Source organism: Polypterus senegalus, chromosome 10 (assembly GCF_016835505.1).
Source record: "Polypterus senegalus isolate Bchr_013 chromosome 10, ASM1683550v1, whole genome shotgun sequence".
Classification (NCBI taxonomy): domain Eukaryota; kingdom Metazoa; phylum Chordata; class Cladistia; order Polypteriformes; family Polypteridae; genus Polypterus; species Polypterus senegalus.
In genome coordinates this window covers 175,283,425-175,302,299 of record NC_053163.1, presented here as the reverse complement: position 1 = coordinate 175,302,299, position 18,875 = coordinate 175,283,425, and the positions used below count along the sequence as shown (strand labels likewise).

Genomic DNA, 18,875 nt, shown 5'->3' with positions numbered 1-18,875 from the left:
AGAAGTGTGCAAACTGATGACATGAAGAATTGTCTTCGCGCTGAACTGGAATCATCCCCGCAAAAATCATAGTCATCCAGACGATCTGGATCTGCATAATTAGATCTGGACCACCCTGTAGATAGATAGATAGATAGATAGATAGATAGATAGATAGATAGATAGATAGATAGATAGATAGATAGATAGATAGATAGATAGATAGATAGATAGATAGATAGATAAAAGGCACAAGACTTGGACAAAACTGGCAGCACTGTGAGGATCATGTTTATTTTCTCAAATGCCTTTAATACCATCCAGCCATCCCTGTTTAGGGGTAAACTCAGAGATATCCAAGTGGATGAGGCTGTGGTGTTCTGGATAATGGACGATCTGTCAGGCAGACTGCTTTACATAGGCTATGTGGAACCACTTCAACCACCTCCAAAGTGTATCATCCACCTGCATATTGGAATGGCAGCCATTCTTGTGCCAGGATGCTCACCACACATTAGTTATTAGGTGGTGAAGGGGTGAGAGAGATAATTAGCCAGTTAGAGACAGGGTATGATTTGGGAATGAGCAGGCCATGGAGGGTAATTTAACTAGGATATCAAGAAATACCTTAATCATTTCAAAAGACACCTAGGGATCTTTGATGACCACACAGAGTCAAGACTTTGGTTTTACATCTCGTTTGAAGGAGTAGAGCAACACTGGAGCATCACTAGGAACAGTCCTGTCTCCTTTCTCTTCATTATGTACACCTTGGACATTAAATTTAACAGCAGGTCATGTCTTTTGCAGAAATTCTCAGATGATTCCTCATTTTTGGAGGTGTATTGATAAAGTGGAATGAGACAGAGGAGAAGAGTCAGGTGGAGAACATCATGGATCTATCTATCTATCTATCTATCTATCTATCTATCTATCTATCTATCTATCTATCTATCTATCTATCTATCTATCTATCTATCTATCTATCTATCTATCTATCTATCTATCTATCTCTATCCTGCCTACTATACTAACATTTATTATATAGTGTCTTTCACACTAATCAATCAATCTATCTATCTATCTATTGTGGACAGCGTACCCCCAAACACAGACAGACCGACACCAGGATGTCCAAAGCACTCTCCTTTATTTTTATTTTTAGCACCACAATGCCTTCTCTCACCAACTCTCTTCCTTTCTTCCTCTTTCTCTTCTTCTTCTCTTTCTTTCTCTTTCTTTGACCTCCTTCCTCCTCCTCCTCACAAGCTTCGCCTCCTTCCTCCTAACTCTGGCTCTCTGTCTGGAAGGAGGCGCCCTTTATCAGGACCGGATGAGTCCCAGGTGCTCCCCTTGACGTCACTTCCTGGTGTGGCGGAAGTGTCAGGAAAGCCCCTGGAAGCACTCCGGGTCTTCTTGAATTATTTCCGCAGCACTTCCTGGTGTGGCGGGAGTGCTGCCATCCAGGATTCTCCAACTGTCCGGCGCCCCTGGCGGTGGCCACGCCCTCTCACGGGCATCCCAGCTCCGTCTCTGTGGCCCCCAAATAGACCCGGGTGGCTGCCCTCTCGTGGCCGAGGAGAAGTATTGTCCCCGTTGGGGACTGTCCAGGCGTCCCGGCCGGGCAGTGTCCCCGTACATCTGTGACACTATCTATCTATCAATCTATCTATCTATCTATCTATCTATCTATCTATCTATCTATCTATCTATCTATCTATCTATCTATCTATCTATCTATCTATCATGAATAGACCTTGACACCAGAAGGAGGTTTGGGTCAGGCACCTGTATACTTGAATAAGGCTGCAAATATGAAGATTTGGTAGCACAGAAGTATACAGATTGAGTCCAACAACAGAACTGAGTTCAAATGGAGGATGACTGTCTTTTAAATCAGGTTGGTGGAAGCGACATCATCTGGGACCGGAACCTTAAGTGACATTGTTGGAATCAGGCAGAATTTCCCATGTCTGGTCATGCAGAGATAAAAGACAAAGAGATACTACACCCCGCCACCCCCTGGCCTGGTGTGGAATTACCTTCTTTTGGTCCTTCTAGCTGCCTCCTATGTGTACATGTGTGACAATATCTATCTATCTATCTATCTATCTATCTATCTATCTATCATATAGTGCCTTTCATTATCTATCTATCTATCTATCTATCTATCTATCTATCTATCTATCTATCTATCTATCTATCTATCTATGTTATGTAGTACCTTTCATTATCTATCTATCTATCTATCTATCTATCTATCTATCTATCTATCTATCTATCATATAGTGCCTTTCATTATCTATCTATCTATCTATCTATCTATCTATCTATCTATCTATCTATCTATCTATCTATCTATCTATCTTAAAACTTCACACCTCCATGCTAATATTGAAATGTTGTGTTACATGTCTTGCTATAATTTAATATTAATTAATTATTTTATAGTATTTATATTGTATAATGGAAAGAAAGAATATTCCTAACATTAATCACAGTGAAACTTGACCTTCTCATTCTAAGTAGCCAGCAAGCAATTTAAAAATGGATGCCGATTCATTCTACTCCAGTTTCTTTTACTGTTTAATAATATTTAAACAAGTTCTCTTTCTTGTTTTGCTTCACAGCAGCGTATTAAACATAAAACTGCTGGTATGACTGTGAACTTTACACTTTTTGAATGACGCATATGACTTTTACAGAAGTGCCTGTGGTGGCTGCTCCTGGCCTGAGTGATTCACTCTTTCTCGGTTATCATCCATGACAGTGTCTCTGCTTGTTTGTGAAGTCACGCACACTGCAATGGTAATGTTGTGGAAAAAAAAAATCCTTTATGCTCATTTAGATAAGGTCATCATCCAAAATGTCTTGTAACTGACAAGGAGATTTCTTAAATGGTTTCAGTATTTGAAGACCTGACAGGTGGAAGGAAGCACTCAGAGTTACACTTTGAATCAGTGGTGTGGATTGAACCAGCAGCTTTGTACCGTGTAGTGTGATGCCCTAACTTCCAGACTGCCTTGCCTATAGAAATTATATATTAGTAAGTGAAGTGTTTTTCTTGGGATATTGTAGTGGGCTTTTACCAAGAACTGAACCCACATCATTTATTCATTTGTGACAAATAAAGTTTTATTTGTCTAGCAGGTTTAGAAAATTTATAGGCACACAACCACACAGACACACACGTGAATTTACTGTAAAAAGATAAATAAAAGAAAAAATTGAAAAAGACTGGGAAAACAACTAGGATGCTTCTTTAATATGGTGAGTGGCTGTATATAAGAGAAGAAAGATTGTTTTAGTAAACACAGCAATAGAAAGCAACACTGATGTGTTCAGGTCTTCCTTTATATTACACACCGGGAGCAGGCAGCAATGGGGGCAAAACAGAAGTGTCATGGCTGGTGGTCAGGCAGAGCCTCTTCAAGCAAAGGAGCAGAAGCAAAACTGCATTAGAAGAAGTGCAACTTTCTCTTTCCTCTCTACTACCTTAAAAGTGGTCCCTGTTAGATGTTCCTCATGAGAAATCTATCTATCTATCTATCTATCTATCTATCTATCTATCTATCTATCTATCTATCTATCTATCTATCTATCTATCTATCTCCTCAATAAAAGACACATGGATGCCTGCTTGGAGTTGGCAAAAAGGCCTGTAAAGAACTCTCATACTATGAGAAACAAGATTCTCTGGTGTGCCAAAATTAAGATTAGCATAATGTCTGGAGAACACCAAGCACCGTTCATCACTTGTGCAATATCATCAAGCTGTAAAGCATGGTGGTGGTGGCATCATGCTGTGGACTTGTTTTTCAGTGACAGGAACAGAGAGAATAGACAGGTTTGAGAGAAAGCTGACCGGAGCACAATACAGAGAGACTCCCTTGATGAAACCTTGCTCCAGAGTACTCTGAACCTCAGACTGTGCTGAAGCTTTACCTTCCAACAGGGCAATGACCCTAAGCACAAAGCAAAGACAGCACAGGACTGGCTTAGGGACAACTCTGGGAATGTCGTTGAGTGATCCACCCAGAGCCTGGACCAAATCCAGTTGTGTGAAGCTTGTTGTGTCATATCCAGAAGGACTCCAGGCTGTAATTGTTGCCAAAGGGGCTTCAACTATGTCATGATACCCGACGCCCTCCCCACCAAAGCATCCCAAACCCACATCCCCACCATCACCACAGACTAAGTAATGGAATAAGCAGTTCAGGGAAATGAAGCTTTGAACCGCATTGCTCCTTAACACAGCTGGGCCAAGTTGGTGTCCCACCTGAGGAGCCTTCTAGGTAAAGTTCTTCCCATGATCGTTTGGGTTTCTGTCATTGCGGCGGGACAGACTCTGGCAACCAGGAACAGCAAGTGAATCTATTTTTTCTTCTTTTTACAAACATATTTCAGAAATGGAAAAAAAGAACATTGCTATTCAGATTAAAGAATACAAAAACAAAGAAACTAGAAATAGGCTTTCATAATTCACTAACATTTATTTGAACATCATTAGACAAGGTAAAACACATTGTAATATAATTAAAAAAAATATGGGATGGAGATATACAGTACAATTTATTTTCAATGGAGGTATCCATGAACCTAAAGTCAATAAGCTGATGATATAAAATAAAGTAGCAAGCAAGGCTAGGTGTCACCTTCAGTTCTTCAAGTCATTAGAGCACATGGACGGCATTTGGGAGGTCATGTATAGCCTGGCGGTCACAGTTCTTGAACTCAGAACAGGTAATATCAAAAAAAAAAAAAAGACTGTATACTTCAGACTTACATCTAGTGCTGATATTTGAAGAATAAATAATTACGGGCTAGTAGAAAGGAGTCCAAAAATATAACCACTGAAATACTGGCAAATGGAGTCCATTCATCCATCCTTCAATTTTATAAGCTTGGCTCTGTTCTAGGATCCTGGTGGGCCAAAGTCAAAGGCAACAACTGAAAGGTAAGAAGCAACGCTGTGTAGGATGACAGTTCCTTTTTGGGCACATCCATCCATCCATACATCCATTTATTTAACTCACTTAGACTATTCAAGAGGTGTTGATAGCAACAGAGGAGGACACAACATTTGATGCATTCCCAGTTTATTTCTCAGAACGCTTACACACACAACCACCCTTGCCTATCAGAGTACTGGAGTACTATGAGGGAACCCAGGAAGACATGATGAACACATACAAATTACTCATTGACAACAACCTGGCTGGTAATATAACTCGGACCCCTGAAATTGTAAAGCAGCAATTCAGACCTCTGTGTCACCATGGAACTATCTATCTATCTATCTATCTATCTATCTATCTATCTATCTATCTATCTATCTATCTATCTATCTATCTATGGCATGCTATTAAATTTGTTCATCCATCCATTCATGTTTGAACCCTCCTTTTCCTGTACCGATTAACAGTTAGCTTTTCCATAACAACTGAGCAGCCTTGAATGCAAAGGAGTCCATCACACAATCAAGCACGCACACACACATAGCCACTCACACCTGGATATGCACATAATTGTTTAATCGAGCCATTAAACTACACAGAATTCTCATACAAACGTCACAGATTTGAGAAGTGAGCTCACATCCTTGTAATTGTAACCACCGAACCACCTTGCAACATTTCCCTCATTGTAGAGCCTATTAAAAATGTTCACCTCCATGGAGGTTTTCACATTTTATGCAGCATTACATCATGGTAGATTTCATTAATGTTGAATAAAAACTAAATGTGAAATAAATGAGGTGCTGTTGTCAGAGTAACGGGATTGTGTTATCGTGTTGCTAACTGACTCTAGGTCCAACTGCAGTAAACACCACACCAGTTGCCACACAATTCGTCACTCCAGAGGACACGTCTGCACTGCTCTAGAGACCAGTGATGGTGGGCTTTACACCACTACATCTGTGATGTAAAGTGTGGATGCAGCTGCTCGGCCATGGAGACCCATTCATTCCATGAAGCTCTCTACGCTGCACTGTTCTTGAGTGTTTGGAGGTCTGTAGTTATTGACTCTGCAGAAAGCTGGCGACTTCTGCACACCTCAGCATGCGTTGTCCCCGCTCTGTGATTTGATGTGGCCTACCGCTTTGTGGCTGTTGTTCTCAATTCCTTCCACTTTGTTATAATACCACTGACAGTTGACTGTGGAATATTTAGTAGCAAGGAAATTTCACGAATGGACTTATTGCACAAGTGGCATCCTATCACAAGTACCACGCTTGAATTCACTGAGCGCCTGAGAGTGACTCATTCTTCCTTAAATGTTTTAATACCTTCTGTAGCAGTGCTACATGAAAAGGACTTCAATTCCCAGCAGCCTTGGGGTCACTGCACCACTGGGCAGCTTTGGCTGGTCACTCTGGGGCTGCTGGGAGAAAAAAGATGAGGCGCTGGATTTAAAAAGGAAAGTGTAAGAAGTGGAGAGGATTGGGACTGTTTTGTGTTTCTCTTACTATATTGCTTTTATAGCTGCAGAAAAATCGTTCATCTGGATTACGATTATCAGTATGTTAGATGATTGTCATTTTTATTTGGGTTTATGTTCTCTGTCCACTACCTGGCTTGTTTGTGTGGTTTTATTTGGTCTGTAAGTCATTGTCTGAGGGCTGAGTGACATAAGTGACATCAATCTGTCTACCTTCTGTGAATACAGAGGCAAAGAATACAGAAAACCTGACTGCATATTATACTGTATATACACCAGTAATGGCGCACTGCACAATAATGTACAGTGAATACACTACACTTGAGCATTCCCAGTTTTCCTACTCTTTCTCTGTACGTTTAGCATTCATTTGCTCAGAGGTTGATACGCTTGCTTCTTCCTGAGCAGCTCTTCTTTTCTCCACCCTAGCGGCTGCTTCTTCTCTTCTTTCGTCTGCATCTTTTCGCGTTAAAACTGATTAAGTCAGTGTTTGTGTTGCAATTACTTAGTATGTTTTTCTTATTTTTTCACTTAAGCTGGCACTTAATTCTTCAATCTGCCTCAAGAATGATTTAAGATATGAAGTGGTGGTAGTAGGAAATGAGAACAACACCCGTACGTATGCGCCGCATGGTCACCCTGCTGCCTGCTACTGAGAGTTGATTCTACAATAAAATAAAACAAACATTAAAAGAGGAATAACCTTGGAGGTCAATCATCACCTTGAAAGCAGACAAAAGACCTCAGGTAGTTTAAATGTACCAAATTTCAGGTCAATAATTCAAACGATTTGCGAGCTACAGGTGATTTAAAATCCTGGACAGACAAACGAACAGCCACAGTAGTGTACACACAAAAAAGTGACATGAAAACAGTGGCATTGCACTTTTAGGCTTAGAATTTTATATATATATATATATATAGAGAGAGAGAGAGAGAGAGAGTACACTTTTTTGTCATGCTTCAAATTGTTTTAAAACCTACATATAAATATTTGGTATCATTTTTTCCAGAATTTATCAAACTTTAATGTGATAATGTTAGATTTTCAGATTATTATTCCATTTTTAAATTATAAACTAAAATATTAAGAAAGTCATGCATTGAGCATAGTGGACCTCAGTTTAATGGGAATACTCCAATTGGTAAGAGAGCAAATATTTTATTCTCATGTCATGATTTCTACTCCATTAAATAATAATTCATTTTTCTTTTACATATTTATAGAATTTTGTGATTTTTCTTTTGTACATTTACAGATTTTACTAATATTCTGGCCACAACTGGGGGTTGGGCTTGCCCTAGTATATATATATATATATATATATATATCTATTATATAAAAAATTTTGGGTCAAGACGTAATCATCTCAGAGAGACACTTTGAAGTCCTGCGAGATTTCTTGCACATCTCGCCGTACTTACAAACAATTTCTCGGAGACACTTTAACATCACGGGAGACAAAGAAGTGAGACAAAAGTACAGCTGCTGTACAGGCTTTTAAATGATCGTCGCGCAGCGCAACATGCAGATCATGCAGCAGGGCAGCAGCTGATCCGTCTTTAGCCTGCTTGTATATATATATATATATGTATACAGTGTATATATATGTTTATATAAATGTATATATATATATATATATATATAGTAAGAGACGGCCAGCAGATCAACCCAGCCAGGACGCCCTGGATACAGAAATTTGGGGGAAGACAGCTTTTTAGGGCCCTGCCTCCCCCAAGATGCAAGAGGGCATCGGCCCTGTTATTACAGCAGGGCTCCCTGGGACTTGAAGGTCTGTATCTCAGCCCTGTTGGGTGCCATGGGTGCTGCCAGGGGATGCTGCGAATATACAGGAGGTTTTCGCCCAACCTGGAAGTGCTGGCAGGCCACGTGAGTGGAAGCCCAGAAGTACTTCCGGGTTGGCCAATATAAAAGAACTGGACTGACTTCACAGAAGTGAGCCAGAGTCGGGGGGAAGGTGGACAATGCTTGCTGGGAGGTATGGAGGAGAAGAGAAAATTATTAGAGAGAAAGAAAGAATAATTGTGGGCTGTATTGCATGTTTACTTGGGGCTGCGGTTCTAGGGATAGCATTGTGAAGGGCCTGACCAAAATAAACGCTCTGTTGGTGCTTTTAACTTGTGTCCTCAGTGTCTGTCTATTGGGTTTGAGGAGCAACAGTGCCCTCTAGTGTTCACTATATATTTAGGACATTCAAAAGGTTTCTGCTAGTTTTTAAAAATTTCATTTATTAAGAATTTCAAAAACAAATGGCATCACTTTTCTACATAGTCCCCTTCCTTTGCAAACCAATTTTCCCAGCGTCATATCAACTTTTTAATGGCCAATTACTACTCCTCCCGCCTTCATCTTTTCCAACGAAAATACGAAAGTGAGGAAACTTTTTGAACGTCCCTCGTAAATACAGTAGAGTGGGTTTACAAAATGGATGGATGGATATATATATAACATCTAAATGTTCCCTTTATTCACATCTCCTTTCGTACACAGCATTTTTGAGTAACACCCGGTGCAAAGAAGTTCCCCACATACTCACTCTGGACATGGACATTCTTCAGATACTGTAGGAGTGGATATCAGAGTAACAGCCACACATACTTGGTGAGATTATTCAAACACCAAACAGATAAGGTTGGGAACTGGATCAGAACCCCATTGTTGTGAAGCAGTAAAACGAACCAGAGTACAACCCAACAAAACATTTACTGTTTGTTAAATCTGAACTAACTATATTGAGAAACATCTAGAAAATATTGCCAGAATAGACTTTACTCCCTGTCAAAACCAAGACTGAGCGAGTTTGAAAATGGGCAGAGAGATGGATCTTGTTAGATGAAGATAAGTCAACCAAAAATTCTTGAATGTCACAAAACAGTGTATTTACTAAAAATAGTACTAAGAAAGGGTGTTATGGAAGTGTTATTCTCTCATCGTGTGCATGTGTGGCAGAGTTACGTTTTCTTTATGTTTAGCACTGGCCAGTCTCATCGATACTTTGATGTTGACACATTTTGCGTTAATCTGCAATGTTGATATGGAGCTCCTTACGATTGTTTCAATGAAGACGTGTAAAATCAAGAAAGTCCATTAAACAAAGCAGCTTAGATGCATGTGCCCACCACCGATTGTATAACTGGTCTCCTCCTGCCACGGTTCATCTCCAAGACAGAGTTTTCCTAATTTCTTTTCAGATGTCAAGTGGTCTCTCCTAAATCTACTTGTCTGAAGAGAAGACGAACATGACCAATGTTATACTTCAGTAAGAGCTGTACTGTGCAGATGAACTATGGGGCCATTTATCATTTTATGACATACAGTATCTGCCAGTCCATTATACTGTAAGTTTTGACCTTTCTGATTTGTGTTAATCTTTCTTTAACCATTTTGGGACAATGAAGATATGATATTGTGGGTATTTGAAACTGAAACAAAAGTAAAATTCAGACATCATGGAACGAAAAGACATCCAGGGAGCTGATTCAAGCACACACATACACACTCTGTCACACAAGTCAACCACCATATCTTTGGGAATGAGAAGCAAACTGGAGGATGTGAAGAAACCCTGCGTAGACACAAGGAGTACTGGCCAACAGCACAAGGACAAGTGACCAAGCCAAGGATTCAGATCCTGTGTACTGGAGCTGTGAGGCAACAAAGTGCAAAACCTTTTCACAACAAGCAAATAATATACATACAACAAATTTGAACAAATTAGTAAATGAAGACCGTGTATAATGTATGAGTTAGAAATAAATCTACAAAGAATAGCAGTGAACCAAGCAAGATGAGCCATATAATTAGGCAATGAACCATAAACAAACTGGAGTCACCCATCCCAGTGACAGTTACAAATAACTAGCCATCATTTAATCTAGTAGGCGTACGTGAAATACATTTAATTGTACTGTAGCTTCACCTTTAATAACCATTATTGTACTGTAAGTATGCAATAAATTTCCATCAGCACGGCGGTGCAGGAGTTACAGCAGCAGCCTCACACATCCTGTGTTCTGGAGTCAGCTTTCTTGTTCCTGTTTGTGGTCTCCTGACATTTGTATTCAATTACTATACTATTAAATATATTGCATATATATTGATATATTTCCTATTTGTTTGTGTGTATATATATATATATATAAATATATATATATATATATACTATATATATATATATATATATATATATATATATATATATATATATATATATAGTTAGCAGAGTTCATCAGGAATGCCCAGCTTGTGGCATCATCACCATGACCCTTTAAAAGGTCAGCACCACTCATGTTCTAACCATCCGACATTGCGGATGTTTCAAAACAAAACCTTGCTTTTGAGATTTCTGGTATTCGATCCTTTGTTTTCTTTTCATTTTTGATTTCTGGTTAGAGATTCCATTAAGAGACCTCTACAGCGACTTTTGGCTCAGTTTTACATCTACAGTTCAAATTACCCTGCTTTATGAATGGCAGAATAGTTAATTTTACATAACACTATGATGTTTTTGTCATTTTAAAATGTCTAAGTACTACTGCTTTATTAGATTTATCCACCTTAATAAAAAGATAAGTGTCTGTGTGTCTATCTAGTTGCTATGACTCTGTCATTCCATAATAAAATGCATTGCATTGTCGTTCCAAGTAGTTAACGCATTTCATTACTACATGCATTAGGAAATACATTCCAATAGATGATGCACTGCAAATGTCAACGCTGAGGTCTGTTGATTATTTAGACTTCAATTTAAATTTTTTTGCAGATATTTTCTCTGACTGACTTTCTGTTTTTTTCTAACAAAAATACATTTCTGACTTTAGGCTTTGATTTTTGGTTTAGCGTTCTTGGTATTGACCTCTGCCTCTTTTCTGACTGTGTCTTTTCTACCAATCCCATTTTCTAATTTTTGAGTCAAGAAAATTGAGGTTTGACAGAAGTTTGGTTTAGTCTGCTTACTACAAACTTAGAATTTTTTTTTCTATGTCTCCTTTTTCCAGGTTCTTTCATTAAAAGTTTTCTCTGTTTCACTTATGTTGAACAGTCTCTATGTTACTCCGCCTCGCACAACAGGAATGGACAATAAACTGGTTGATCCAGTGTACCTGGGGAAATTCTTCTTATGGTATGGATTTTGAAAAAAAAAAGTTTTACAGGTAAGCCAAAAATTAGTGGAAACACATCCTGTGTTGGGTGGTTTAGTGGGTAGCGCTGCTGCTTTGCAGAAAGGAGGCCTGGGTTCACTTCCCTGGTCCTCCCTGCATGGAGTTTGCATGTTCTCCCCGTGTCTGCGTGAGTTTCCTCCCACAGTCCAAAGACATGCAGGTTGGGTGCATTGGCGATCCTAAATTGTCTCTGGTGGGTGTGTGTGTGCCCTTCCCGGGGATTTGTTTGTGCTTTCCGCCCCGTGCTGGCTGGGATTGGCTCCAGCAGACCCCTGTGACCCTGTGTTTGGATATAGCAGGTTGGATAATGACTGACTGACTGACATCCTGTGTTTAGAGCAGCGTTTCTCAACCTTTGAGTATTTGTGACCCGAGTTTTCATAACAGTTTTAGTCATGCCACCCTAACGTTTTTTTGAAACCCTAATAAAATGTATTCCTATGTTTTTTTCTGCCGATACACCGCTACAAGTTTTATTATACCTACTTAACTTTTATTGACATTTATCTTTTATTTTTCTAGTATCAGAATGTATTTTAACGTTAATTTGTTGTGATTTCAATAGATGCATTTTTCATATTTTCGATACTTGTTTTCTTTTTTTCACATCTTCGCACCCCCCTTTTTGTTACTTGTTGAGAACCGCCGGTTTAGAGTAATTATCAGACATTTAAACATAAAACACATCTTATCACAACTCTGTGTTTGCAAAAGGAAATGAGAAATGTGGTTTCCCATCTGTGTATTAGTGTCTTATAAATAAAGTCTTTGTGTACGGACATGCATGTGAACTGCTCCTTATTACGCAGACTGATGTCTGGTTCAGCCTGATTGGTTTGGTGAGTTGATGCTGGCTCCGCCCACAACATCCTTTCATCCAATTAAGTGGGTTTGTTTGTTTAAAACTAGGTTTATGAAATTAGGAAGAGAATAGGAAAATGCCACGTCTTGTGGCGAGTGAGTGAATGAGTGAAAAAGAAGCTGCAGTTCTATCGGTTCAAGGTGAATACCTGCCATCGAATCCATTTGAGTAGTAGAGCATTAGTGAACGTTGGAGACATGCCTGTGTATACAATTAATAAAGTTTGATGTGCTAAAATGATATAATGCAGTTTTAAAATAATATACAAATACATTTTATAAATATCTACTGAAACGGTCAACATTTTTAATGATATGGGGATATGAGTTTTTGGTCATTCTGAGTACTCCTTATCTCACCTGTAGTCTCAGTCTTGAAACTCTTCTTTAATTTATTTATTTTTTCTTTCTGAATTGTCTCTGATATTTGGTTAATTATGTTACATTTCTTAATTATTTCCTTTCAGTTCCTTCTGTTAGGTTAGTTACTTTACTTCTGTATTGTGTTTATTGATAACGGAAGAACGAGCCCCCCAATCTGTTAATTGCAGAACCTGTTTAAACGACCTGTGGCTACCTCCTCTTTGCAGTGGCATTAGTTTCTCAAATGAGCCCCCTTTAGTGCTTAGGAGTTTATTGGCCTCTAACCCTAACCCTAAGCTTAACCCTAACCCTAATTTTGTACAGTTTGGCTTCTCGTGTCCTCATAATTTTGGCTTTCTTGTTTTGGATTTGGTATTTTTGGATTGTGGCATTTGGCTTTGCTAGTTTAATTAATTTCAGTTGCTTTACTTTTCTAAGTTCTCAAATCATTTCTTGTGCCTAGAATTTTGATTTTTCTGTGGAAACCCCTAACGGGAGCAGTAGAAAGAAGAAGAAGATTTTTGTTTATAGGACTTCGTCATTCTTCATTTTGAGAAATTATAAAACTGAATTCTAAAATGATGCTTGTAACCAATTCTCTTTTAGGATTAGGATCAAAATACATTCATGCAGATAGAAGTCAAATTATTTGTACCTAATTAATTACAATTACACTTTTAGATAAATGACCAATCCTGCTTATTACACCAAAAACAGTCCAGAATTGAAAGGAATGTAATGGTACTTTTTTATGCGCAGTACAAAGGAACACATTTGCCATGGGATAAGATAATTATTTCTGCAAGACTTTCAAAGGAAATATGTTGTGCATTTTGTCCTTCCATTCTCCGGACCTCCATTTTGAAAAGGTTGTATCATCATTATAAAAATAACTACTGAAATAACAGACTGTAAGTAATTAAACCTTTCTTTTATCATCTATTTATTGATTTATTTTTTGCTCTGTATGTTACGTAATTACAATGTAACCCCCACCATAGCTGGAAGTGGACACCATGGCACCAAAAAATTCAATTTTCAAAGACGCAAGCATAAAGTAAAACTAATGGCTGAATGTCAGTCTCCTCGTCACAGAAGTCAGCCAGAGTGCCTCATGCGGAGGGAGATAAACCCTTTTTTCTTTGCAGACACTGCAGTTCTAGAGGTGTGTTCGCATCTTTTAGTCTATTAAAAGAGAATAAGAACACCTTTCATCGATCACTTGGCCATTCTAATGCATGCATTTTTTCCTTTACATCCGAAACTTTCTCCCGTTTACATTTTGAATTTTCCTTCGTCATGGTCAGTTAATTCCTAAGATACATAAGCCATTCATTGTCCTAGAAATTCAAGATTATAGGAGGAACCCTCAAAATGGTAGCCCTCATCGCTCTCTTTTTGGAGAGCCGTGTGCATTTTTCAGGTAAATGGGGGTGCAAAGGTCACCCTTGAAGTCTTCCTTTTGCTCAACATGTTTAATTCGCTTTTCAAGCAACTCATAAAAAACAATATGGCACCTACAATTAGGGAAAGGGGAAAAAAAAAACACAAAACGAATCCTGGTGGTCTCTACTCAAACCTCTGTACTTATAGCCCTGGTGCTGACTGGGTGGCTCACCGTGGCACTCTGCAGAGTGGACATTTTGACTGTAAGACCCGAATCTTCATATCGGGTAGGCGTATATGTAATCCGTTCTCCTCCATTGCGCATCTCATCTGTTGTCCGTATGTAAAAAGGAGAGTTATAGGGGGAGCAGGTAGGGCAATAGTTCCATGGGCCCATGTTTGATGCCCCTGCCCTTGCTCCTGCCTCCTCCAGTCCTCCATGCTGGATGGCACCTGTGGGCAGCACCAGGGTACTGAGGGCAGGTCCATCCATTTGCTGACTACTGCATGCATTGCAGGCAAACTGTGGGTGGATTGGACTGTCGGACTCCTCTTCCTCATCATATGACTCCTCCTTTTTACAGCAATAATACTAAAAAAAGGAAGAAAGGGATACAATTAGGAAATTTTTGGAAAGCAATTGACATTCACTAAATAAGAGAGGCATTGAGATAACATTTAGTCCTTCAGCTTCCCTCCATTTTGTCATTTCTGTTCATTTATTCCAGCACTGAATAAATATTATATTGAAAAAAGGCCAAGATATCCTGCTTAAACTTGCTGTGCCATTGACTGGTCTGCCAACACCTACTCAAGGCAATCCAAAGGTCCTTCCCCCATGACGTCACCATACTCCTCCACCATAAACAGACTGCTGCAGCTTCCATCTATCAGGCATGGTGGTACCCCCTCAGATGGTCCCGGAGGACCTCCTGCTGATGTTGCACAGAAGGCCTCTGTTTTCAGCTTGGCAGCTTCCCATACTACTGGTGTTCACCAACAAGTCCTAGATTTGCTTCCATGACAGGCGCTAACACCTTTCTAGCCACTGCATCCTCCACCCACTTCCACTCCTGACATCTAGAATAGGGTCCATTGGGTACTTTACTTTATCTAACTCTTTTGAGATGGAAGAGAAGCCATTCTGGAGGTGAGAGTTGTACCCATCATGAACAGAGGCTCAGTTAATTAGTTTATGCTAAACAATGTGACACTTCAGCACTCATTTGCACCCTCCAGTTCTGCTCTGTAAGCCAGCTCAACATCTACTGTCTACTCAAGAGCTGACATGACTATGAAATCAGCCATTGACATCTGGCAAAAGATATTTAGGTACAAGGTAACCATATGAGTAACTCTGTGTTTAAACACGTTACTCACTACGGACAATCCATGACCAGCATGAAAATCCTGCTCCAATTTAGTGCTTGAATTCAGATCAGGAAGGCTGCTCCCCTCAATCGCACTCCTTCAGGCGTCTTGTTTTCTGCACGTCAGTGCGGAGATCTCCAAACAGGACTACTGAGTCAGTAGATGGCGCTAACTCAACTCTGATCAGGACTGGGAGGGCGGAAATGATGAAGAAAAAGATTTTGCAAAGGCTTATTTCTAACACGGATAAAGAGAAAAAGATAGATAGATTAGTATAGTTGGCAGGATAGTGATAGATAGATAGATAGATAGATAGATAGATATGAAAGGCACTATTTGATAGATAGATAGATAGATATGAAAGGCACTATATGACAGATTGATAGGAAAGGCACTATATAATAGATAAATAAATTGGAAAGTCACTATGATTGCTAGATAGATATTGTTGTATGACAACTGAGAAAGACACCATATAATAAATACGTATAGAAAGCGCTAAATGATTGCCAGATTTAAAACACTATATAATAGATAGATGTGAAAGACACTGTGATAGACAGAGATGTAAGAAAGGCAGTGTGTTCAGTCCTTTTCAGAAATATAACACTATATGATAATTATATGTGAAAGGAACTACTGATAGACTGATAGAAATGGCATTAAATAAATAAAGAGATATATATTTTTAGGGAGAACAATAGTTTTTATAAAGCAATGTGAAAGATGCTATATGATAAATAGATATGGAAAGCACTGTTTAACTTCGATATAGACAACAATATATGATAGATAGATGTGAAAGGCACTATAAGATGAATGTATATGAAAGGTGCTGTATGATAGACAGATAATGAGATTGGAAAGGCACTATATGATCAATAGTTAGATAAAATTATACTGTAATTGCTAGAAAGTTAACAGTCTCTTATAATTGGATATGAGAGGTACTATAAAATAGATGGATAGGAAAGGCACTATATAATCAATCAATAAGGAAAACACTATAAAATTGCTAGATAGATAACACTGCGTGATAGATAAATGTGAAAAGCAACATTTGATAGAATGATATAAGAGGCACCATACAATAGACAGATGATGAGATTGAAAAGGCACTACATGAACAATGGATAGATAACATTATATGCTAGACAAGTGTGAAAGGTAATTGAAAAATTGATTGACAGTTGGCAGGCCTATCTGGTTACCTCAAGGGAAATAATTTTTACCACTAGGTGGGGTATGGAGACTATCTCACAATCTGCTTTATAATTCACAGTCTCATACAGATATAACTGTAACAGTTTCACTCTTAGTTAATTCCTTTATTCATGTATTGATTCAAACATATCATCCCATTTATTGATCTTTATTTTAAGTAGCATCTGTTCAGGCAGCTTTGTTCCAAAGGTTTTTATTAATTCAACTGAGAGTATACCAAATCCAAACAAAATCAAACTTTATATTTTCCTGCATGAATCCCACAGATCGTGCTGTGCAGTATAGCCAGAGACACAATAAATCTACTGGACAAGAACAGATTGGAGTAAGATGGCAATGTCACAGCATTCTCCATTCTTCAGTTCTCCTGTGCTGCCCTAGCCTGTTGGCACACTGCTACTGTGTAGTCAGCATTCTTGAGGCCTCATGAGAGTCAAACTACCATAAATACTGAGATCTGAGCAAAGTGTAGAAGTCTACAGAGTCCCCAATATAACCCAATGCTTCTAAGAAAAAAAAATCTGTTAATCATGCCTGCCATGGGAAGCCCCCTAACGCCGTCTATTGGCTTAAAAGGAAAAAATGTGCAATTGTTTTTTTTTTAAGAATTAAAAAATGTGTATCCCATAATTCATAACTCCAGAGTTTTTTTTCTTAACTTGAAAATAACTATTGGCAGCAGGAAATTGTGCTTTACTACTTTATCTATCTATCTATCTATCTATCTATCTATCTATCTATCTATCTATCTATCTATCTATCTATCTATCTATGTTATATAGTGCCTTTCATTATCTATCTATCTATCTATCTATCTATCTATCTATCTATCTATCTATCTATCTATCTATCTATCTATCGGGTTGTCCTGATTTGACAGAGTTTACAAGCACTGATTAGGTAACACCTGTATGACTGACAGGGGTGTAAAACAGTGAAGTGCACTTACTTTCTTATTTTACTTTCTTACTTTACTTGTGTAAACCTTTCAGCTATTTGCACTTTTCTTGAGTAAACATCATTTTGGGCCACCTTTACTTTTACCCCACTACATTTTCAGCCCAGAAGCATATGTTTTACTTCATTACATTTTGCTAAAAGTTCCCATTGCTCTCTACACAAACCAAGCTATTATAAAGTCATTAAAGAGGCCTGTCAGGTGTGTTGTCAACTTCAAGGTTTTTGGTCAGCATTGTTCGGACACAGCCAGTATGATGCCGTATATCATTTAAAGAATAAATGCTGCAATGGCAAGCCTTCTGCAGCTTATTCACAATTAGGCTACAAGGTATGGAAGGATAAAGTTACCACTCTCTTCAGTAGGAAAGCATGGTGAGCTATTACAACTGTTCTTCTGAGTAATCTGAGTGAGGATTTGGTATTTATATTAAGAATCAGGTTTGCATACTCGAACGCACAGGGGTTCATATGGCTCTGGGTGATTAGGTCTGAATCGTGGCTTAGTCACTTTTTGTGTAAGCTCTCTCTGTGTCTATGTGGATTTTCCCTGAGTATTGCGATTTCCTTCCATATCCCAAAGACAAGTACATTTGGATAATTTGAATGTCTGGTGTTGTTTGACAGCAAACTTGACTGAGCACATAAGCTGAAGTCTTGACCTGTGTCTGCTGGTACTTCAGTCTTCTTCCGTGTCCAAGCTGGTTAGGGTGGTTGTTGATTCTGAGTGGATGTGGGTGTGTGAGAGTGTGACTTGTGATGGAGGCCACTGTCTCGCCTGGGTTGGTTCCTGCTTAATATCTGATGCTGCCAAGATAGGCTGGAACTCTCCACCAGCCTTAAATTGAACCAAATGTATTCAGTAGATTTATGGAATGGATGCTTGTTTATTTAGAAAAGCATTACGTTTTTTCAGTTATTTTTCTCCAAAATCATATTTTATATTTTCTTAATTTATGTGAACTCACCTCTGTTCCATACATGTGAAAATAAATGAGATCCTTTTAATAAAGACCTGTGCTTCAAGGTACTGTAATCATCAAGGTGACCAGCTAGTCTGTCGCACGCTCCTGGACTCTGTCTCCAAATTTAGCAAGGCCCTCGGCTCT

General features: G+C 38.8%; 1 protein-coding gene across 2 annotated transcripts in view; it reads right to left on the bottom strand.

The window, feature by feature from the left end:
* Window positions 1–13,588: 13,588 nt before the first annotated feature.
* The window catches only part of LOC120536321 (protein FAM163A-like), a 117,180-nt gene continuing 111,893 nt past the window's right edge, over window positions 13,589–18,875 (bottom strand). For both annotated transcript variants that reach the window (XM_039764645.1, XM_039764646.1), the window contains exon 3: window positions 13,589–14,806. In XM_039764645.1, coding sequence (XP_039620579.1) covers window positions 14,402–14,806 — 405 coding nt within the window. In that variant the 3' untranslated portion in view covers window positions 13,589–14,401. The remainder of the gene's footprint in view (window positions 14,807–18,875) is intronic.